At 41.5% G+C, this 23,650-nt stretch overlaps 1 protein-coding gene across 1 annotated transcript in view; it reads right to left on the bottom strand.

Moving 5' to 3' along the window:
* Positions 1 to 361: 361 nt before the first annotated feature.
* Positions 362 to 23,650, bottom strand: part of mtm1 (myotubularin 1) — a 32,210-nt gene continuing 8,921 nt past the window's right edge. The window contains exons 4-16 of the mRNA XM_076724399.1: positions 23,534 to 23,628; positions 17,784 to 17,894; positions 16,872 to 16,973; positions 14,590 to 14,673; positions 14,131 to 14,280; positions 10,946 to 11,131; positions 8,897 to 9,079; positions 8,618 to 8,773; positions 8,328 to 8,375; positions 7,996 to 8,088; positions 3,343 to 3,456; positions 3,063 to 3,239; positions 362 to 1,622 (exon numbers count right to left, since the gene is read on the bottom strand). Of these exons, the coding sequence (XP_076580514.1) occupies positions 1,434 to 1,622; positions 3,063 to 3,239; positions 3,343 to 3,456; positions 7,996 to 8,088; positions 8,328 to 8,375; positions 8,618 to 8,773; positions 8,897 to 9,079; positions 10,946 to 11,131; positions 14,131 to 14,280; positions 14,590 to 14,673; positions 16,872 to 16,973; positions 17,784 to 17,894; positions 23,534 to 23,628 (1,688 nt within the window). The 3' untranslated portion in view covers positions 362 to 1,433. The remainder of the gene's footprint in view (positions 1,623 to 3,062; positions 3,240 to 3,342; positions 3,457 to 7,995; positions 8,089 to 8,327; positions 8,376 to 8,617; positions 8,774 to 8,896; positions 9,080 to 10,945; positions 11,132 to 14,130; positions 14,281 to 14,589; positions 14,674 to 16,871; positions 16,974 to 17,783; positions 17,895 to 23,533; positions 23,629 to 23,650) is intronic.

Raw genomic sequence — 23,650 nt, 5'->3', positions numbered from 1 at the left:
ACTGTTTAGGTTAGCTTCACTGACAGCAGTGACAAAACTTAGGTGACAAGTATCCTTGGGTAAATAAGCCACAAATCCCACATCAATGCATCCAAATATGACACATTTGATATACACACTTGGCTGGAGATGTTCAGTAAAATCCACTGTAGAAGCTCTCAGCCTTCAACTCAAATTCTAATCAATTCTTCAAAGGACAGGGCAACACTCGGTGGCAGTGCAGCAAGTAGGAAGAAGTCTGAAAAGTGAGAATTGTACATCTTGAGTACACACAGGACACCAACAGTTGTGTAGCAGGAGCCGGGCTGACAAACAGATCTAAGTATCACCAAGCGGTTCTCACATCTAACGGTGACATGTGTTTCTATTGTCGTTTTTTTTTTGTTTTTTTTTTTGCCAGTGTCTTGACTCATGACTGGGCAATCTTTGGGCAAGCTGATGAGTTTTCTCTATACATTTTTGTTGTAGTCTGACAGTTCTTAACAACACGTTGGGTTCTTTTATCAGTGAATGGAACGTGCTTAACTGTGCAGTTGAAAAAGCTCTGGAAAAGCTATAGAACATGAGTTACAATATCTTTGTCAAACTACTGTTTCCAAAATAAAGAATGAACTTTAACACTCAACTACTCTGATACATATGTCACAAATCAGTGACAGATCCAATATTCAAAATGTCAAACATTTCTTTACCTTTGAAAAATATATTAAAGGGATATTCTTTCCTAGTGTTCCATGAAAATAACATCATCACTTTCATGTGCATAGACAGACTAGCTTAGCAGAAAGACCGGAGGCAGGGGGGGGATTCCAGCTTAACTCAGCCAAAAAGAAAAATGAGAAAACACCTTATAACTGTTCATAAAGTGTCAACTGACTCTATGTATCTTGTGTTTGAAAATGGAGAAGTCATTGATTCAGTTTCTCATCACTCCACTCGAAACAATATAGCCTATAACTGTGGGTGGACTTTGTTAGTCTGACCAAATCTGAATGATTAACCACCAATGGCATGGTTTCCTGGTGGATTCCTGTCAAATCAGAGTAAGCATGTACAGAGAAAACACAAACTTCTATCTCTATATCTCTGCTTTGCCGCCTTTACACTGATACACATCCACTGCTTGTCCTGTGTGTTCAAGTCCTTGGACTGAAAGCCACTCAGTATCTTTAAGGCTTCACTGTATGATGAGTGTCTGTGTAGAAAAAGTCTTGTGACAAGGCTGTACTGTGACATATTGCATAAATCACCATCATCACCACTATGGTGTTAAGAGTTAACCCTCAAATCGAAATCTTATTAGCATCCTTTGTTATCCACAGTTAGGACTAATTAATTCCCTGCATATGTGAGACTGACAGAAATCAGAGTGAAGACAACATAAGTGCAAGTCAACAAGTATATCTGAGTGTGCGTGTGTGTGTCACCAGCCCTCAGAGGGGAGTTTGTAGGTGTGTGTATTGCTGTGATGGTGTGGAGGAGGAGGAGGTGTTGGGGGTGGGGCTGTTGGCCAGACGGGAGGAAGGGGAGGAGTCAGACCGCTGGAGCTCCTCCAGCTTCTTCAAGTACTCATCTCTGAGGGCCAACAGCTCCTTGTAGCGCTGCTCCACTGGACTCTGCTGCTGTAACACAAAAACACACACACACACACACACACACACACACACACACACACACACACACACACACACACACACACACGTTAGGTTTTCATCCTTTTTGGGGACATTACATAGACATTCATTTCCCCTAAAATGAAATGATTTACCTTATGGGACCTGCATTTTGTCCCCACAAGTACAGCAAGTCCCCACAATGTGAGTAATACATGGGCACACACACACATACATACATTTGCTGTACTTTGGGTGAAGCCAAATCAATCAATCAATCATTTTTTTTTTTTGGCTCTGTAGTTCTCAGATGATACAGCCATCTTTGGATGTGTGTCATGGGAACAAACTGGAAACAGCTTTGTCAACTTGTGTGGACTGAGCCACCTGCACATACATGCCAGCAAGACAAAGGAGATGGTAATTGATTTCTGAAGGAAGGTACCACAGTCTACATCAGTGAAGATCCAGGGCTCGGACATTGAGATTGTGGGGGATTACAAATACCTAGGTGTTCACCTCAACAACAAACTGGACTGGACAAACAACATAGATGTCCTGTACAAGAAGGCCCAAAGTAGACTCCATCTGCTAAGAAGACTGAGGTCCTTTGGAGTATGTAGGACACTGTGAAAAACTTTTTATGACTCTGTGGTGGCATCTGCAGTTTTCTGTGCAGTGGTCTGCTGGGGCTGTGGAAGCTCTGAGAGGGACAGAAAACTGCTGAACAAACTGGTCAGGAGAGCTGGCTCTGTCCTTGACTGCCCTCTGGACACCATCGAGGAGGTGGTTGAGAGGAGGATGTCTGCCAGGCTGGACAACCCATCCAACCCCCTGAATGTGACAGTGGGGGGCTTAAGCAGCTCATTCAGTAACAGACTGCTGCATCCAGTGTGTAAGAAAGAACGCTATTGCAGGTCCTTCATCCCAACAGCTGCCAGACACCAGCATAACTCTGTGTTGATGCTGTCTTTCCCAATTCCACATCATAAACCTACTGTTTTTTGTTTTTTTTTCCACAACTATTATCAATGCTAATATATGCTCACATTATCCATTTCATCTGATGCAATTTTGTAAGTTGTATATTTTTTCTCAGCTGCGCAATATAATCTGTACATAATGCATATACACATAGTTGATTTTCTACTCTATATCTTGTACACTTTTTATCTTGACCCTTCGTGCCACTGTTTTTGCTTTTTGTAATACTTGCTGGCTGTAACGACTTTATTTCCTGGGTATGAGACCAATTAAGTCTTATCTTAGCAGTGCAGATTCCATAACAAATTTGCAATTAATCCCATTGAGTGCGCTTAATTGCGTATCAGAAGGTACAACAAACCGACTGATATGCAATGGGTGGCCCTTGAGTCTGTGGCCCAGGGCAGTTGCCCACTTGGTAAGTTAGCCCAGATCACAGTATAACAAACACACTGACAGTCTTACCTGTTGTCGTATGCGTGGGTTCCAGCGGATGTAGTATGTTACCCACAGCTCCAGGTGGCGCATGCTGGCAACAGGGTAGAGGACCCTGCCAGACTCCGGGGTGTAGAAGGGATTTAAATAAATGTCCATCTTACTGTTGACCAGAGACCACAGAGACACTGTCTTCGACCTCACCTCCTGCACAACAGAAAGGGTGTAATTTAAAGTTGACACGTCCTGCAAAGTCAAAGCATGCTTGCATGCATACAGTGGGCAGGCAGTGTTTTATGTCCAGTCTTACATGCTGGTCTCGTGCACTCTCACAGTTGTAGAGGAAAGTACCAAAGCGACAGCTGTAGAGATGATCCAGGATTGTCAGCAGGAGGCGCTCATTAAACTCAAAGGCTGTAGGAAACTGAGGAGGAGAGGAGACGAGATGACGTGAGATTGGAAGAGAGGAGAGAGGAATTAATCAGAAAATCAAAGATGGCCTCAGTCACCTAAGATCTCAGATCACTGAGCACCCATATGGACTGTTCTTAAAGATACACTGTGTTTTTGTGAAAGTGCCAAATAGCACATTCCTGCTACAGCATGTGAACTGTGCACTGTAGTCCTGCCCTTCAAACCACGTTAACATTTTGTCACAGTTGAGCTTCAAAACATGAAAAGTAAAGCTTGGTTTAGGCTTCTGCGTCGCGGCGACGCCGTACCTACGCCGTCGACGCAGACCCCTACGCGGACCCTACGCCGTAGCCTGACGCGCACCTCCAAAAAATCCTGACTACGCGTCGCGTCGACGCGTAGTGACGTGAACGTCGAGGACTGTGATTGGTCCGTTCAGAACGTAATTTTCGGTTCAGTCGCAGCCCTATGGTCGCAGCACAACAACACCGCCATTTTCAAAGTTTCTGTGGTGAGAGCTACAAGAAAAACTGGACCAAGCCGAAGAAAGAATTATCGAGGAGGTACGCAAGTACGACCACCTCTACAACTCCTCTTCGCGGCAGCAAGAGCCCCCCGACACCATACAAAGACACAGCCGCACCCCCCTAGCGGCTTGTCGGTGAATTGCGGAGCAACGCGTTCCCTCGACGCGGAACTACGAATGCTCAGTGACGGCGTAGGGTGTACGCCGTAGGTACGGCGTCGCCGCGACGCCGAAGCCTAAACCAAGCTTAAGACGTGAGGGCATATCTGGAAAATCAGGACAAATATGTTTAAAGCTGAAACATCCAATACTGTTTGCTTACTCAGGGCACTGTTTTCATGACAGCAACCACGACTGCAAAGTCACTTAGATGCCACCTCAGTGATTTTATCAACAAGTGCAAAGTAAATACTTTGTAAATTAAATACTTTGTAAATACTTTGCTCAGCAGTAAAAGAATAATGCTTGCATAAAACTATTTTCATTACACACAGCCAGTAGATAAATCAACATTAAAAATGAACTTATAATTCAGTTGCAGCAGGAACAGTGTCAAATCCATCAGTGGTTTTTCAAGTATCTGTTGTCCACAGCTGCTTAATTCTGTATGAAAAGCTTCTCCTTCAGTTCATTAATCCCTGCAGCCATCTGAAGGCAGCAGGACACATATGTTGATAAATCTGCAGCCTCTGATTGGAGAAGTGCTGTGTTGGAGCGCAGTACCATTATATATGGCCATCCACTGTTTTTGCCTTCATCACATGCCAATGATACCAGGCAGCTACATGACCATGAATGACCATGCACACCTCTACAGCCGTGGCCAAAAGTTTTCAGAATGACAAAAGTGTTGGTTTTCACAAAGTTTGCTGCTTCAGTGTTTTTAGATCTTTTTGTCAGATGTTACTACGGTATAATGAAGTATAATTACAAGCATTTCACTAGTGTCAAAGGCTTTTATTGACAATTAATTAAGTTTATGCAAAGAGTCAATATTTGCATTGTTGACCCTTCTTTTTCAAGACCTCTGTAATTCGCCCTGGCATGCTGTCAATTAACTCCTGGGCCACATCCGAACTGATGGCAGCCCATTCTTGCATAATCAATGCTTGGAGTTTGTCAGAATTTGTGGGTTCTTGTTTGTCCACCCACCACTTGAGGATTGACCACAAGTTCTTAATGGGATTAAGGTCTGGGGAGTTTCCTGGCCATGGACCCAAAATTTCGATGTTTTGTTCCCCGAGCCACTTAGTTATTACTTTTGCCTTATGACAAGGTGCTCCATCAGGTTGGAAAAGGTATTCTTCATCCCCGAACTGTTCTTGGATGATTGGGAGAAGTTGCTCTCAGAGGATGTTTTGCTACCATTCCTTATTCATGGCTGTGTTCTTAGCCAAAATTGTGAGTGAGCCTACTCCCTTGGCTGAGAAGCAACCCCACACATGTTGGCATGACACAGGACTGGTGATAGCGCTTTTCTTCTCCGGACAAGCTTTTTTCCAGACTCAAAATAATTGGAAAGGGGATTCATCAAAGAAAATTACTTTGCCACAGTCCTCTGCCGCCCTATCCCTGTATCTTTTGCAGAAAGTCAGTCTCTCCCTGATGTTTTTTCTGTAGAGAAGTGGCTTCTTTGCTGCCCTTCTTGACACCAGGCCATCCTCCAAAAGTCTTCGCCTCACTGTGCATGCAAATGCACTCACAACTGCCTGCTGCCATTCCTGAGCAAACTCTGCACTCGTGGTGCCCCTGTCCTGCAGCTGAATCAACTTTAGGAGACGGTCCTGGCGCTTGCTGGACTTTCTTAGCCGTCCTGAAGCCTTCTTCACAACAATTGAACCTCTCTCGCTGAAGTTCTTGATGATCCGATAAATGGTTGATTTAGGTGCAATCTTACTAGCAGCAATATCCCTGCCTCTGAAGCCCTTTTTGTGCATAGCAATGCTGACTGCATGTGTTTCCTTGCCGCTAACCATGGTTAACGGAGGAAGAACAATGATTTCAAGCACCAGTCTCCTTTTAAAGCTTCCAGTCTGTTATTCTAATCCAATCAGTATGACAGAGCGATCTCCAGCCTTGTCCTCATCAACACTCTCACCTGTGTTAACGAGAGAATCACTGACATGATGTCAGCTATTCGTTTTGTGGTAGGGCTGAAATGCAGTGTGAATGTTTTTGGGGGGATTAGGTTCATTTTCATGGCAAAGACAGACTTTGCAATCAACTGCAATTCATCTGATCACTCTTAATAACATTTCTGGAGTATATGTAAATTGCCATCATAAAAACTAAGGCAGCAGACTTTGTGAAAATGAATATTTGTGTCATTCTCAAAACTTCTGGCCATTGCTGTACATACATCAGACTTGTCCACTCATTGTACTGTTTATGCATGGGACATTGGATTACAGCAACTCATGAATCACTGCCTCCTTTACAACTGTCCTTGAAGCAGAAGTGGAATTCAGAGTTTATTGTTGATTGAGTTTATTCAAATGTACTTTGGTGCAAACGTTGTGTCAAATCTGTTGATCAGTTGAGATGACATGACTATTTACAACATGAGATGATGCAGAATTATGAGTGAAATATCGTCAAAATGATTCTAATAAATACAAACGTCATATTCTTTATTATTTTTTTCTTTCATTACTGTACCAACTTTACTTTTTGGAATTTACTAATTTTACTTAATTGTATGAGTGTAGCGTGTTGAGAATAGTTATTGTCATGCTTCACAGTAATAGCTTGTTTGCAGTCATGTGACGTTAAATTCAGACCGACGGCCCAGAGTGAAAACTGCAATGGATGAGATGAAGGAAAGCTCTTACTGGGCTAGTTTATATTAAATTATGAGAGTATAAACAGAAAATCTGAACATATGTTGGATGTGGGCGGCACGGTGGAACAGCAGGTAGTCCGCGTGCCTCACAGCAAGAAGGTCGCTGCTTTGATCCCCGAGTCGGGCAGGGCCTTTCTGTGTGAAGTTTGCAAGTTCTTCCCGTGCATGCGTGAGTTCTCTCTCTTCCTCCCACAGAGCAAAAACATGCTTCATTAGGTTAATTGGTGACTCTAAATTGTCCTTAGTGTGAATGTGAATGGTTGTCTCTCTGTATATGTGGCCCTGCAATCGACTGGCGACGGGTTCAGGGTGTACCCCGCCTCTCGCCCGTTGACAGCTGGGACAGGCTCCAGCCCCCCCAGCAACCCCGAAAGGGATAGGTGGTACAGAAGATGAATGAATGAATGAATGAATGTTGGATGTGATCCTTACATTATGAAGAAGAACTATTTTTCAATTGATCTGAAAGTTTTGCTGCTACTGAGGCAGTAGATATAACAACTACCTGCTCATTCAGACGTCGTTCTACGACAGAAAATCATTGAAAGCATATAAAACTATGGAGGCAAACAACTGTCTTGTTAGCAGTTGAGTTCATGACCTTGGTACCAAAGTGCTCCGGGAGGACTGTTGTTTGGTTTTTTCAAGGGTGCGTAGCGTTTATTTTACTGTGGATTAACCAAGCAGCAAACTTTCGACACTACCGTGCTGCCATCATTAGCCGACTCGGATCCTCCCAACCGCAGACAGTTGACAACCAATTTTTTTTCTGTGTTTTTCGGTCAATTTCTTGCATTTTCCACCCTTATGAACAACAGCATTTGGTACTCAATAAAAGTTCCTCCTGGTTTCTTGGTTTGATTGATCTGAGCAACCGTAAACGATGCAAAACAGGCATTTTCAGTGTGTTACAGTGTGTCCTATAGAGAAAATCACTTCTGGTCCTCCATCTTGCACCACAACAAAAGAGTGACGTGACGTCATCTGCAAACAACCTATTAGCTAAGTTGTTGCAGAGCGATGAAAGCAGAGATCTAATTGGTTCAGAATATATCTATTAATCACCATAACCTCTGATTTACGTTCACCTTTATGCTCAACGGTTTTACACTTGGAGTGTAAATGCCTTTGATGTTACATTCCCACGAAAGAGCTTGATGATTCAGATGTGTTAAACATACCTGTTTAGTCATCTGCCATACGCAGTCGATGAACTGAACAAAGATGGGTGATCTGTCCTGATCTGCATGGTTCTTGTCACCATGACCTATCCTCTACACATATGCAAAGGCGCGCGCACGCACGCACGCACACACACACACACACACACACACACACACACACACACCAAATGATTAACAAGAAGGTAAACTATCAGTCAATTGAGCCATTTCTTGTATACATATCTGTTTCTGTAAAAATATCTAAAAAGCATTGAATATGAATTTATATCAAACCCCACAAAGCTGAAGCTGATTATTCTGAAGACGGGAGTAGTAAAAAAGTTACTTACTGAGGCAAACTTGTGCCCAAAGCTGATCCATTCTTTCTCAATCAGCACCTGAAACAACCCAAAAGGATGTTAAAAACATCAAGCTAAATGTAATCTTAGATTTCTGTCCATTCGTTGCACTAAAGCTTTATTCTAAAAGCCAGATTTGTATAAAAAGTAGTAGTAGTAAAAACATTGTCACTTTTAAGTACATTATAACTACTGCATAGAAACAATTCTAACTTATTGTGCTGCCCACAAGCATTTTCCTTAGTTTATAAGCAGTTTCCTGTCATTATCTTGTTAATGACCTGGAATCCTCTGAGAGTGCGGTAGTGACTGTCCAGCATCAGCATGGCCAGAGAGGTGAGCTGAGCAGTTCTGTCCCAGCCATCACTGCAGTGAACCACCACTGAATTTCCACTGGAAACCTTGTCTGCCACTTGGATGGCTCCTGACAACACCAGCTACACACACAAGGACACAATTAAGACAACGGCCTATAAGGCAAAATACTTCAAAATAAAAATGATAATCTAAATCTAAATGAAATAATAACATGCACATTGACAATGAAATTATTTTCTTACCTTAACATGCTCTAGCCAGTGTGTAGACTCTAGACTGGACAGCCAATGAGATTCCTCTACATTGGGGTAGACAATGTCTTTGAGTTTCTTCAGGGATTCCCTCATGACGTGGATATTCTGAATGTCCAGGAAGATGAGCTCTGCGTTTTGGTACTCATCGCCCTCATAACCTCCTCCTGTGGCCTAGGGATAGCAACGATGTTAAGATAATAAATGACAAAATGAAACCTTGGTATTTAGTTCTTTAACAGTAACAGGAAGACACAAATTAAGCTAATATATAGAGGTGTTAGAGGAAATATGGAGTGACTTGATCATTAGAATTCATTGTCTAGAGGAATATGAACACTCACAATAAAATGTTTGGGCCTGACAGTGGCTTTAGACAAATGCTTGTTTTGGTCAGGGGACCACATGAACCGCCCATCACTTTCCTTTGCCTAACTCCTATTTTATCTCCCCGAACTCCTCTAACTTGTCCATTTCCACCCTTGGCTTTAAGTTCCTGGCCAACTTTCACACATGTCAGTTATGCTGCCCGCTCTGTGGCAATTTAAAGACCTCCAAGGTCATCTACAAATTTTGTTGACAACTTCACTGAGCAGCATCCTGGTATCACCATAGATTTAGACTGTCTTGTCATAACTGGTGATTTTAACATTAATACTTATAATTCCCCCCCAAAAAAACTTGTGTTCGAAACTTTCCTGTTGTAGCACATGAAAGGGCCCACACACACTCAAGGACACACAGTGCTTTTGGTTATGAGCGGGGGTGTGGATATTTCAAGCACTGCAGTCAGAGACCAGTCTGTTTTTCTATGTTGGTTTCTCTTGAAACCAAAACTGATCAGTTCAGTCAAAATAAGGTGCACAAACAAGTATGATAGTGTCTTTTTATGGAAGCTATGTCCATGACTGTAAGCTTAACATCAGACTCTGCTGAGTGCTCTTTGATCAACTGTAAAACTTAACTGACACTGTTGCACCTGAAATTGTAAAACCTCTCTAGCATGCACAAAACACCCCTGCTGTCATAAGTCAGAAAAGACAATGCAAGAGAGCAGAGTGCAAATGGATAAAAAGTTATCTTCAGATTCACCACAACATCTTTAATGAGATGCTTCATATTTACAATTCTGAAATAAACAAGACAAGCCTTCTTCTTTAATACCATCAACAGTAATATCACCAATTCCGGTGCCTTGTTCATCACCACTGAGAAGCTGACTCACGTCCAACATGTTTAGCCCCTGACTTCCGATCTCTAAATAGGGGCAATGAGTTTCTATCTTTTTTTAATGAGATCAGTGTGCGTGTCCAGCAATGGAACCAGACCACTGCTGCAACCACACAGAAACTATTTACATTGTCATTACTCAGTGCTATCATGACTAAAAAGGATGATAGTGAAGCAATTCATCCACCTGTTGTTCTGACATGCCGCCAGCCAACTTGGCAGGATGTCATATGATACGAGTGAGTCATGGACAGCTTTCAGTTGCTTGGAAATAGGTGTGCTGATAACTGTCAATGACTCACTCTTATCAAACATTTTTCTAAAATCACTGGAAACTGCAGTTGTTGAGCCCCTACTAAAGAAAGGCAACCTGGATCCTCATTTGGTTCAGATCATATCTTGAAAGCAGAAGCCGTGTTGTTACCATTGGTGATCATGAGTGAGTGGATCACCACGACCTGTGGAGTCTTCAAGGGTTCAGTTCTTCAACCTGTACATGCTCGCTGTTGGTCAAATCGCAGCAGAGCGCGCCCATTACAATCAACTAAAGCTGGTACACTGACCACGGATGCCACGCACACCTGGGCAGATACCCTGCTGCTCATCTTTATCTTTATGCAGCTGGCCTATTTTTTTTCTCACTGTGTGGCTACACAACCCTCTGACAGCCAAAAAGTACATAGAACTGTGTAAAAAACGAGTACAAACTGATTAAAAATTATTAAAATACGTAGCACATTGTTCCAGAGAAAAAGCGACCCAACAGAGCAATCTTGTGAATGTTTTTACATTTTTACATTCCCGTCTAACCTTGTTGGCCACAGCGTTGACGTTGGGCCGAGCATCATAGATGGTGAGCTTGGTGGTGTCGTTTGCCTCCCTGATCAGGTCCAGGTAGCGCTCATCGTCCTTGTTTCTTTTACCAGACATACCAACCAGAGGCTGACTGCAGCGCACGATCACTGCTTGGTTCTCCCTGTGGATCCACGATAGAACCTAAGACAAAGACAGATGAAACTCTCTCTGTCAGGTAGCTTCTAATGGCAATAAAGACTTCCATGGTGACAGCTGTGAAAGAGTGAATAAAAACACAAAACAAAAAAGGCAGTTTCCAGTTTAACATATGAGGACAGACAAATGAAACCACAGCTCATGCTTATGTGATATGAATTTTAAGTGACATATTTTTAAATAAAACAAAACATTGCTGTAATGATTGACGGCCACATACTTATGTAGAGTATATTGTTGGCTTCAACAGCACCAGTCAATTAATCAATCTGATGCTGTTGCCATCTTGGCAGTGTTTGACTCCAAACATGTGCAAAGAAGTGGATTGAGGCCTGGTTGCTGAAACCTAGTGGCTTCAAATGCAGAACTTTAAGCCTTAATATAATCTAAAGGAGTGAGTTACATAAACATTCATGCTCCGCATTGTTGTCATGAACGGGAGAATTAGCTATGGGGACAAAAACCGCTCTTTGTACCAGGCCGTAAACATTTTTATTTCTGCTTTTAAGTTGAGCTTTTTAATATGGTGGTCTACAGGGATTGACTTGCTTTTGGAGTCAGCCTTAAGTTGCCATTTGAGAAACTACAGTTTTTGGCACTTACGTGTTTGCTTCATTATTAAGCCCCGGAGGTTGCCACTTGGTATTGCCTTGAAAATAGTTTCTTAGCTGGGTTGGTTATGGTTGGAGATAAGCAGATAGTATTTTTTGCAGTCCGAAGGCGTTTCTTCAATATACTCAGGGCCCAAATACTCCCCAGTGTGACAAAATAGGCATTACTGTCAAGTTGGTTGTTGTAATGGTGAAAAATAAGGCAAGGCAAGGCAAGGCAAATTTATTTGTATAGCACAATTCATACACCAGGCAATTCAAAGTGCTTTACAGAAGCATAAAAGTACATTAAAATCATACATTTCAAAGAAAGAAAGAAAGAAAGAAAGAGATTAGAAGAGAATAGAAAAATCCAAATAAAATACAATTAAAGGAAAATTAAAAACAGAAGCCAGTAAAAGACAATAATTTAGCAATTAGAATGATTAAAGTCATTGAGCAAATATATTTACTTTAAGTAAAAGCTGTAGGAAATAGTAATGTTTTCAACCCTGATTTAAATGAGCTGACGGTTGGTACAGACCTCAGGTGTGCCGGGAGAGTGTTCCACAGGTGAGGAGCATAATAACTGAAAGCTGCTTCACTTTGTTTGGTTCTCATTCTGGGAACACACAATAGACCTGTCCCTGATGACCTGAGAGGTCTGGATACTTCATATGGAGTTAATAAATCTGAAATATATTTCGGTCCTAGACCATTTAATGCTTTGTAGATCAACAGTAAGATTTTAAAGTCTATTCTTTGACTCACAGGAAGCCAATGTAGTGATCTGAGGACTGGTGTGATATGGTCCATTTTTCTGGTGTTTGTAAGGACTCGTGCAGCAGCATTTTGAATCAGCTGTAGTTGCCTAATTGATTTTTTTTTTTAGGCCAGTAAAGACTCCATTGCAATAGTCCAACCTACTGAAAATAAATGCATGAACCAGTTTTTCTATGTCTTCTTTGGACAGACATCCCTTAATTCTGGTTATATTTTTCAGGTGGTAGTAGGCTGATTTGGTAATGAGCTTTAAATGGTTGTTAAAATTCAGGTCAGAATCAATAATTACACCAAGATTTCTGGCTTTATCTGTTGTTGTCAGTGACATGGCATTAAGGTGAGCACTGATCTTTGACCTTTCATTTTTGGGGCCAAACACAATCACTTCTGTCTTATTTGCATTAAGCTGAAGAAAATTCTGGCACATCCACTCATTGATTTGATGAATACACTCACTCAGTGAAAGTAAGGGACTGTAGTCATGTGATGACACAGAAATATAAAGTTGTGTATCATCTGCGTAAGTATGATAAGAAATATTATGATGCTCCATAATCTGAGCTAGGGGCAACATGTAGATATTGAAAGAAGTGGTCCGAGAATGGACCCTTGTGGCACCCCACACATCATCTTTTTTCGTTCAGAAACACAAAGTAGTCTCTATCTTGTAAGTAAGATTTGAACCAGTGTAGTACAGTGCCAGTAAGTCCCACCCACTTTTCCAGTCTGTCAAGAAATATGTCATGATCAACTGTATCAAATGCAGCACTGAGATCTCATAATACTAAGACTGAGGTTTTGGAAGCATCATTATTCAGATGTATGTCATATAAAAGTTTGATAAGTACAGTCTCAGTGCTGTGGTGTGGACAAAATCCAGACTGAAATGCATTAAAAAGATTGTTCTGCATCATGAAAGCATGCATTTGTTGAAAAACAACCCTTTCAATAATTTTCCTAGAAAGGGAAGATTTGATATTGGCCTGTAGTTACTTATCGCTGAAGCATCCAGATTAGTCTTTTTTAGGAGAGGTTTTATTACTGCAGTTTTCAAGGCCTGGGGAAAGTGACCAGACTGAAGAGAATTATTTATTATCTGCAACACATCTGGAGCTATGCAATTAAAGACATTTTAAAAAAGTTTGTTGGCAGAGTATCAAGACAGCATGTTGTGGATTTTAACTGTGATACAGTATATACCCGCTAAATAAGTATTAGAGGGTATATTTTTAAATTTACCATGGATGGTAAATCAAAAATGATCACAAGAAAAGATAGTACTTCTAGTTCTATGACAGTTAAGTTATGACAACAGCAAAAAATGTGGAAATGTCACATGACTTGATTTCAAAATCTGTGTATGTTGCAATTACAGCAACTGCTTACAAGGCAAGCAAACAAAACTGCTCCAAACAGATTGATTCTTAGTTTTACTTCTGCTCTACTGTCAGATAAGGCTGCTGTGATTTTGTTTTCTTTTTTGACCAGCAATGAACTGATCCTGCTAAGTATTTTCTGTGTATCCAAAGTCCAACATCTTATTCATCTATGTTATAGAACATAATGGAAATGCATATGGTTCAGTTTCAAATAGACCAGTTTTGCACTCACCGGTATGCGTCCTCTTGACCTGAAGGCCGCCACTCTTCTGAGGTCCTCCTCTTTACTTTTAAAGGGTACAGCCAACACAGTAGGGTAGGTGTCACACAACTCATAGTTCTTATTGATGAATGTTATACGCCACTTGTTATTAGGTAAACCCTACAAAAGACAATAATTATTAGTTACTTACTGAAACACTGTTATTCTGTTTTTGCAGGATCATTCAAAATCTACTTTGGTTTGAATTCAGTTCTACTAAATGCTTTAAAGCACTAAATGGTTTAGATCGCCAGTATATTTCTCACCTGTTTACACTTTACTGGGAAGATTCACACAATCATATAACATGTCTACACTACAAAATTATACACAGCAGTAGCTATGAGAGTACTGAAAAGTATAGGAAACAAAAGAAACGGCAGTAATGTAACAGTGAACTCCCGATCCTGCACTTCCATTCCTCCTTACCTGCCGTCTGAACTCCTCTATGGGTTTGTAGATGTTCCAACCACTTTCCTCATACTTCTCCTGAGTCACATATGCAAACAATGGCTGGACGGCAGAGAAGAAGCATTTTAATTTACAGACTACAATGGTATTATAGCAGCAGCACAGTGAACACACACACAAATCCATCACACCAGTGGCTAAGTGCCATCTGGTCATTATGAGCAGAGACCTTTCTCTCACACACGCACACACACACACGCACACACACACACACACACACACACACACACACACACACACACACACACACACACACACACACACACCTAACCACAAGTAGTGTTTGGTCTGATTCGGGCAAGAAGCTGGGAAAAAAAAAAAAGTCATAAGTCTGTTTTTCATTGTAATTTCCCACTTCAGAGTATTCTTTTATGATTCTCTCAATGTTACAGCAGTCACCTGGATAATAGAACAATTTTGTTTTTTTAATGTTCTGACCATCAGTTTTATTAATTTCACCTTTTTTCTATTAGTTTGGTAAGGTGGATGGCTCTAAAAACTTGGCCTACTACAGATGATCTTAACTGCCTGAAAAGTCTGATAACAGAGACCTATAACATTTGATATCTTCAAATATCGTATTTTGTGCAACCAACAGCCAAAAACTCAAAGATATACAATTTCCAATGATACACAACAAAACAGCAGTAATTCCTTGTGTTGGCAGCAACGGTATTTCAGTGCTCCCAATGCTTTGTGTATTTCTACCTGTTTTTCTACAGCTACAATTGGAATACATTCCTAAACATCAGGGAAATAATGCCAACAGCCAGCGCTATAAGGGTCAGATAGCCTCTGCAAGTGAAGGAAGAGAGGACACTGCTTGCCGCTCCCGGACATCTGCATGTCAAAAATGTGCCCTCTCTGCAATAAAATGGATGAAATCAGTCTGCTTTTACACTTTCAAAGAAACTCTGTCTTATGAAACCTGGTTGCACGAAAACATGAACTACACTCCTGTGGATTTATCTGTGCAGGGTATTCTTCAACAGCAACAAAAGGCTGATTAACGTGCCATACCTAAAAGATTAGAAATCCCCTACAGAGAACAAGCCTACCAATTCCTGTATTACAGCTGTAAAAGACCATTTGGACCAGCTCTAACTAGATACCAAAACAAAAACTTGCATTTACATATAGGATGATCAAAATTCTGCTGGAGGAGACAGAGACTGGAAAGCTGGCACCCAGTTCTACAGAGCCACCTTAGAGAGTATCCTCACCTTCTCCATCACTGTGTGGTACCCTGCATCCTTGGCTCACACCAAACACAGACTGGAATGCATCATGCAAACAGTCAGGTGGCTCACAAGACAGGATCAAGTGTTCTGTATGATGCCAGGGCCAGACAGCAGGCCAGTAGGATAGTGGCAAATCCATTACATCACCGTCATTACCTCTTTTGAAAGCTGTCTCTTTTTTTTTTAACCAAAAACTTGATTACATAATATACATTTAGTTGGCTTCTTGTAGCTTTGACTTTTTTATCGAAGAACCAGATTATTTAACCAGTGTCCATCTAACCTTACACAACAGCAGACAACTGAAATAACTCTTTGAACTCTCAAGTCTTCAACTCTATGTGCAACACATGTGAAATAAACGTTTTTAAAAGGTAAACCTGTACCAGCATTATAATGCTGCTTGCTTGGCTGTGGTCTAATACAGCCCAGAGTTAAGTTAGCAGAATTAATGTGAGGGTTTTCATTATGCCCACTGGCCATTACCTCACATATAAAAGTAGCCCTGGTAAGGCTTGCTCTGACACACATTTTAGCATGCAACGAATATTGCCAGATGTAGCTGTGGTGTGGGTGGATAGCTGTGTGTCACAGCATATGAGGGGGCTACATCCCTGCATTTCAGCATTCAGCATTTGCATTAATACTGGGCCTTGAAACAAATGGATGACTCAAGAAAAAACATGTCCATTCTCAGCCAGTACTGCTATACAGTCAGCGTTCAAAACAGGAATAATATTGACAATAAAGGCAGTGGCCCAGTCTGTGATGTCATTCATTAAGTGATCATTATATACATACATTGTGCTCTAGATTGTACAGGTGTTCCTTGTGGTTTGTCCAACAAATAAGGATCAAAACAATTGAGAAAATGAGGCTACATCTGTGTCATCTTTTCAATGAATTCCTTTGCTGGCCCAGCAAAGAATAAGGTCTCCTTTTTCCACAAAGCCCATCAGTTAGTCAGAAGATAGCAGTATAAGTTAGAGGTGGCCTTACCAGACTATGTGAGAGGGGGAAGGCGTGTCTGAAGAGGAGCTCGAAGATATCTCTTCTGCTGTGACCCTCCTGCTTCAAGGCAAACCTCAAGTTCCTCATGTCCTGAGGAGGACCGAGAAGATCAACAACTTTACTATTAATACACACACACACACACACACACACACACACAGAAAAAGCATACAGCATATAAGGCACACAAGTTAATATTCCAAACTAGAGAAGCATTTCCTCAAGAAAATATGTGAGATTGTTGTGCGCTTTGATTGGCATGATTTCTGGATGACTTTCCATTTCAATGAAGCCTCACTGAACATTAAACAGAAGGATTTAGCAGGCTCACATTGAACAGTTTAAAAAAAAGGATCAAAATCAATGCAGCAGAAGCAGATATATGCCTTTTTTATATCCCACACAATCTTCTTCCTTACTAAACCCCTGGTGCCTACAAGGGTACCCACAATGCAACTCAAATAGTCCAATTGGAGGTCATAGGTATGTTATGCTAGCAGCAGCTAAGGTAGCCTGGAGCCTCTATCCTTCAGTCTTCAGCCACAAATGATGCATTTATCAGACTATCAGACAGCTCCCTCTGAAGACACTAATGGCTTTTTACAATTTTTTCACTATACAGTAATGTTATCCCAAGACCTGCAAACACAGTTAGTGTAAGTTTAAAACACTAATGTATTAGGCTTTAATGTATTAGGCTTTAATGCATTATGGCATACAACCCACTGTACTGGTCATGAGTAACACTGAATGTGAAGAGAACCTTTGCTTGTTTGTTCACAAGAAAACTCCACCAAGTACCTTTAATTTGTAAGGTGGTATGACCAAAACCTTTTTGATTTTTATTATCTCACTCATTCACACACACACACACACACACACACACACACACACACACACCTTGCAGGTGATATCCAGACCGTAGGAGTTTTCTCCTCTGCTTGATGCCCCACCCATCTTCTCCACCCGACTGATGGCACCCAAAGGAACGTCCAGCATCACTGCCACATCCTACAGCATACATAATCAACATGTCATTACTAACAAAGTAGGACACACAAACAAGCAGACATGTCAGCAACTACATTAACGAATAAAGCACTCTCAGTAAAAATGCTTAGAATACTCACAAGAAATACTGTTTTTTGTTTCCCTGCATTTGTACAAAAGAGACAAAATGTATAAGTTTGGAACAACCTGGAGAAACCTAGACCTCGATGACAGATATTCTTGAACCCAGAACCGATCTGATGGGGGTGCTATAAACCAAAATTTCATTGCTTGTTCTGCATGACAATCAGAACGACTATCAGTGATTGACAAGATGATCTTCATGGAACTGTTACAGAAAATGAAATCTAAAATCTGATCCCTACTGTGCATTTACAGTAGATGTTTCTGGTGAAGTGGGGTATCTGCCATCACTGTTAATCAGCACCAATGATCTCAACAGGCTGTATGACGGCATCCATTTCATGACTGATGGGGCCATCTACGTTATCATCAGCACGTTTGCGATCCCTTTTCCATCTGACAATGTTGACACGTGTGCTGTGCAAATTGACAAACCCCTGCACCTCCATTCTCGAGATGACGGCTAAATACAACCATAACCAGCAGTCATTACCAAGTTGTCCTGCAAATAAAATCACTTTTTTGTAATTATCACATTGCCTGACAAAATGAACAAAATACATGTCAATGACAGTTGTGCTGTGATATCAGCTACAGTATCTCTGGTAAAGTCAATAGACAATAAATCCTACTATGCTGAGAAGAGCCAGCTCCTTAGATGGTGCTCCTGATAAATACTAAAAACTGCTCTGACAATGTGTGAAAGAAGCACCGAATACACTGTTAATATTGAGGGGGGTCCCTCACTCCCCAATAGAAATTATACCCTTGGTAATATGGGAAACTGCTGTTCTTCAATACCTGGCTGGTAGGAATTCATATATGGGGGGGGTGGGGGTGGGGGGGTGTAAACGCATGCTTTGTATTTCAAGCATTGTTTGTATGTCCCAGAGTGTTCATAGTTACATGTGTATGATAAAACAATGCACAGTCATTTAAAGCTGAAGTCATACTACATCCATTTTTTGTGTTCATAAATTATACAATATGTATGCATATGTACAGTCACACTATTATATTATGTTATACTCAGCTTTGTTTTGTAATTGAAACTGAAAGTGAAATTATATGTCAATAGACAACAAATAAATGAGTCAGTAGTAGTGCTGCACAATTTGAGGAAAATGTGCTATTGCAATTATTGTGGACAATATTATGATGTGCGATTGCGATATTATAAATGAATGGTGCCTACTTGCTTGAATATCAAGGACAACACAGTGAGTAACGATAGTTTTTATATATATAACATACAAATATGGCACAAAAAATACAAAACCTGAAGTTTACAGTACTGTTTTTTTCCCAAAACGACAAATATCAATGTCAAAATATAAATAAAAGTTGCCTTAATACTGGCATTTATGTAAACCTGTACTGAAAAAAGATTTTAAGTAGATTAAAGATTTTAAATCTTTTAATTATTTTTAGATTTTTCTGAAGGATTTTTAAAGATTTTAAAAGTTTTCCTTGTGTCTTTTAGAGGTCTTTTCGTATGCCGTGACACTTGCAAATGTAACCGTAATTGTGCGTTGTGGTTGTTTCTAGCGGTTTCCAGTTGTCTCTCAGGTTACTTGGTTGGGCTTTGATTTGCATGCGGCCGCCGTTCCGCCGGTCGTGAAGGACATTTAACTGCCTTGCTGGCGCATTCGTCATTTTTTTCCTCTGCGTCCATGTCGGTGCTATCTGCTGAAAGCCGGGTAGTCACGTGACGCACCTGCGGCTGCGTGTGGATGTGACGACACCGCGATCCAAACACCACAGGAGAATAGTCAAAGGCACATTTGTGCATATTTGTTTACATTAAATCGCAAATCGCAGTCTTTTATGCGGTTATGTAATCGCACAGCGTGATATTGCGATTGCGATTCGATTAATTGTGCAGCACTAGTCAGTAGACAAGCACCGAGTTAAAATGGCTAGCAGCGTATGCTATCCCTAGCAATTCCGCCTCAGCATAAGCAATTAAGTGTTAGCATTCTAACTTTAACATCATGGCATTATGATTTATGTAGTGGTAATAAGAACAACAACTGAACCTGAATGAATAAAATGTCATAACCCGGTACAGGCTATGCAATATTAAAAGTAAATGTAAGTAATTACCCCTTTTAGCCATCTTACAGCATACTAGGCATGACAGGATCTGGGTCTGCTATGTCTGATGTCATAAATCTGAGTAATTTAGCATTGAGAATACCTTCACCTCAGGTTTTCCTCTCCCCCTTTGGCACCCTATGCAAGTGCAAGTCGGTGTTGCTTGATGGTCTGCTGACCACGTAGGACCCAGTGCTGGTGCCTGAACTCAGCAAACACTCTTTCAGGCCTGGGATACAGCAGTTGGGAATATATTGTTTTAATGAGCAGAGATGTCATTGGATGTTAACAGTCCAAAACAATGGGCCAAATATCAATATTGGTATTATCATTGTCCTCCAACATGGATGAGGCTGGTAGCAGTGTCCAACTCAGGAGACAACATCTTCAACCTGCTGCCGGGTGACACTACAGACAGACACTGGTTTACCGACCGACCTTATCTTCTGTAACATCCCATTTCAGCATCACAGAGGTGAGCTATTATCAGCTACAACCACCCCATTTAAGGACTGATGAATCTCGTCCACAAGATCTGCCCACTTAGTGAATTGTGTGATATCAGCCACTTGAAGGGACGGAGCTGTCTGAGTGAGCCAAAAGAAGACGCTTTTCTTCAGTTCATCTGTCTATTCCTGTTCTTGTAACTCTGCAGCTTTGGCCACTCCTCAGGATGACCACCCAAAAAATGGGGTCCTTGGATCCACTGATATGGGATAGCTAGCTCAGCCAAAGTCTTACCAAAGTGAGCATCATCACTAGGGTTGCTGGCTGGATCAACATATCTCCATTCACAAAGGTGAGTGAACTTTCAGCGACTCTGGTTCCAACAAAGACTTTGAACATACTGGATTCAAACTTCATCCTTAACAGATCTGTTGTTGAATCAGTCCAGAGGTAAGGTCTGTAAATGGGCAGCGTCAGCTCTTTTGCGGCACTGACAGCTGTTTCTTGTGAGCAACTCTGGACCGTGCCATTTCAAAGGCGACATGCAAGCTGGTGTTTCCCATTATGCTGGATGAGGTGGTGGGGGATGAACCACAATTAATTTGTTTCATCTTCTTTATCACGACTGATCATTATGATACACCAACCATGTAGTATTTTCCTTTCCTGCTTTTCATAGATGCTAGCCTTAACAGAATCCCTGACCAAATGTCTTTCAGTAGTTGCCATCACAGCTTCAACTATTGTTTTCAGCACAGGGGCTCCCTTGATACAGAGTAATAAGGGCTTTATTGATCCCACACCAGGGAAATTTATTACATCGTTGTACCTCCAACCTTCACTCCATCTTCATGTTCTTGATGGATGCATTACCAGCTTTTTGTTCCTGAAAGGCAGGACATTGTCCTGCCAATGGTGTTCCACATGTTGATAGAGGTCATATATGGACTGGTTCCTTTGCCACAATCAGATGTGTGTTCTGATGAGTACAACTGGCTGAACCTTATCAAAGGACTGGATTGTTAAGCGCTCTAAGATGTCAGCAGATTTTCTGCAAAAGGGGCGCTGGATATGACTGATCTGCATGAACCAAGCAGCTAGATGTGAAGGCACTATGGATGAAATGTCTCTTGTCTGGATGTATGGTGGATGATATTTGAAAGTCAACTGATGCACCATTGAGGTAAGCTATATCATGACGGATGATTGTCAGTGCCATGGACTCAGTTTGACCTATCAGGCCAAGTTGCTCCGTTGCTTCTGCAAGTATGATGGTTCGCTCAGCGCCGTCATCTAATAAGGCATCTAGCGATTTGCTGTCATTTCTTATCACGTTGAACAACTTCCAGATAAACTCCTGCCCCATGATGAGGTACATCCCTGGAATTAACTTGGCAAAGAAATGCAGGACTCGTAGGTGGATTTCCTGAAATTCACTGCAAGAAGGTTATTGGCTCCCTGGCCTCTGCACATTAGAGAGTTTGTCTCCCTTTAATTTCAGTAGTTTCTCTGATAGAGAAGCCGTGAGCCATTTTGGAAGACAACAGTTGCACTTCAGCCTTCACTCTTAGCCATTATAGAAGATCCCAGAGGTTGGAAGGATTGACAGTATATGTCTGCAGTCAGCCACATCCTTGCAGACACTCCATAAAAATGCCCCCCAAATAATTAGGAAGCTTACTCAGGAGTCTATCCACATGGCCAGCTGACAAGCTTCACTCCATTCAGGCCTTCCAATGAAGTAAGCATCTCTACTAGCGGGTGAAATCAAAGGGAAAAGCTCTAAAATGCCTTGAAATCTCCTGCCTTGATATCAGGGAAATTCAGGATGGATGCAATCTCATTTTGTGCAAGATGGTGCGGTAGCCCATACTGTCACTGTAAGGCTTGCATAGCTGCTGAAAATGGCTGAGGATGGTGACGACAGGCCTGAGCAACAAGGCACACTTTCTCTCGTACCAGTACCATATTCAGATCTTTGAATTCCTTCTAGCTATTATGCACCAACTTGGGAAAGGCTGGCACTGGGACTGGCTTATTAGGGAGTGGCAGTACAGCTATGAATGGCAGAGAAGCAGCAAATGGATTATATGAAGGACACCTTGGCTGGTAGACTGTCAGAACCAGTTGGGGCTAAGAAACCAAGATTAAGATGAGAGATAGAAGAAATGGCTGAACTGTTACACTGGTCTGAATAAACTTGAAGCACGCAAGTGCCAAGGATAAGCCGTTGCTGTCACCAATGCCTAATTTTGGCCCTGTTCAACTGTCACTGTAAGGGGGTAGGTAAGTGGTGCTCCTGACTGGCACAGGCTTGCATGCCTAATGTTGGCTGAAGCATCTGTTGATGGCAAGTCATCATTGGGTTGGCAACTACATACCCAGTCCTTGGGGCTTCAGATAACATAGGCTGTGCCAAGCTGAGCTAAACTGGTGGAGAAGAGAAAAAGGCAACGACCAATGACGATAACGTAGATGGCCCCATCAGTAGTGAAATGGATGCCGTTTTACAGCCTGTTGAGATCGTTAGTTGCTGGATCAGAAACTGTGTTGGTCCCAGCTGTCCTCGTACAGATGCAGACAGAAGTAGTATATATTTCAGTGTTTCCCCTTGGACCCTTAATAATAATGATGATGATTATAATGACTATGGTGATGTCAAGAATGCATTACAATGTATTGTATTGCATTCTTATAATATTATCATATAGGGGAATGACTGAAATGTCTTTCTACTTAAACTGTTGGGGCACTCAACAATCTTGCAAATAAATGCCATTATGTTCTCTCTCACTGTTCTACAGACAGACAGAGAGACTGAAAAACACACACCCACACCCACACACCCACACACACCCACACACACACACACACACACACACACACACACACACACACACACACACACACACACACCCCACAGTCTGGTGGTAGGCAACTGACTAACCCCACATGAGTTTAATGGAACTTACAGCATCTGAGCTCTTGAAGTAGAGTCTGTAGTTGGTGATCAACACTTTGCCTTTCACGGCTCCACTGAATGGACAGATGTAGATGATGTCTTTATCTGAAAACAGATGAATACAACC

This window comes from Chaetodon auriga, chromosome 24, assembly GCF_051107435.1.
Source record: "Chaetodon auriga isolate fChaAug3 chromosome 24, fChaAug3.hap1, whole genome shotgun sequence".
Lineage (NCBI taxonomy): Eukaryota > Metazoa > Chordata > Actinopteri > Chaetodontiformes > Chaetodontidae > Chaetodon > Chaetodon auriga.
This window is presented reverse-complemented; position numbering and strand designations above follow the sequence as displayed.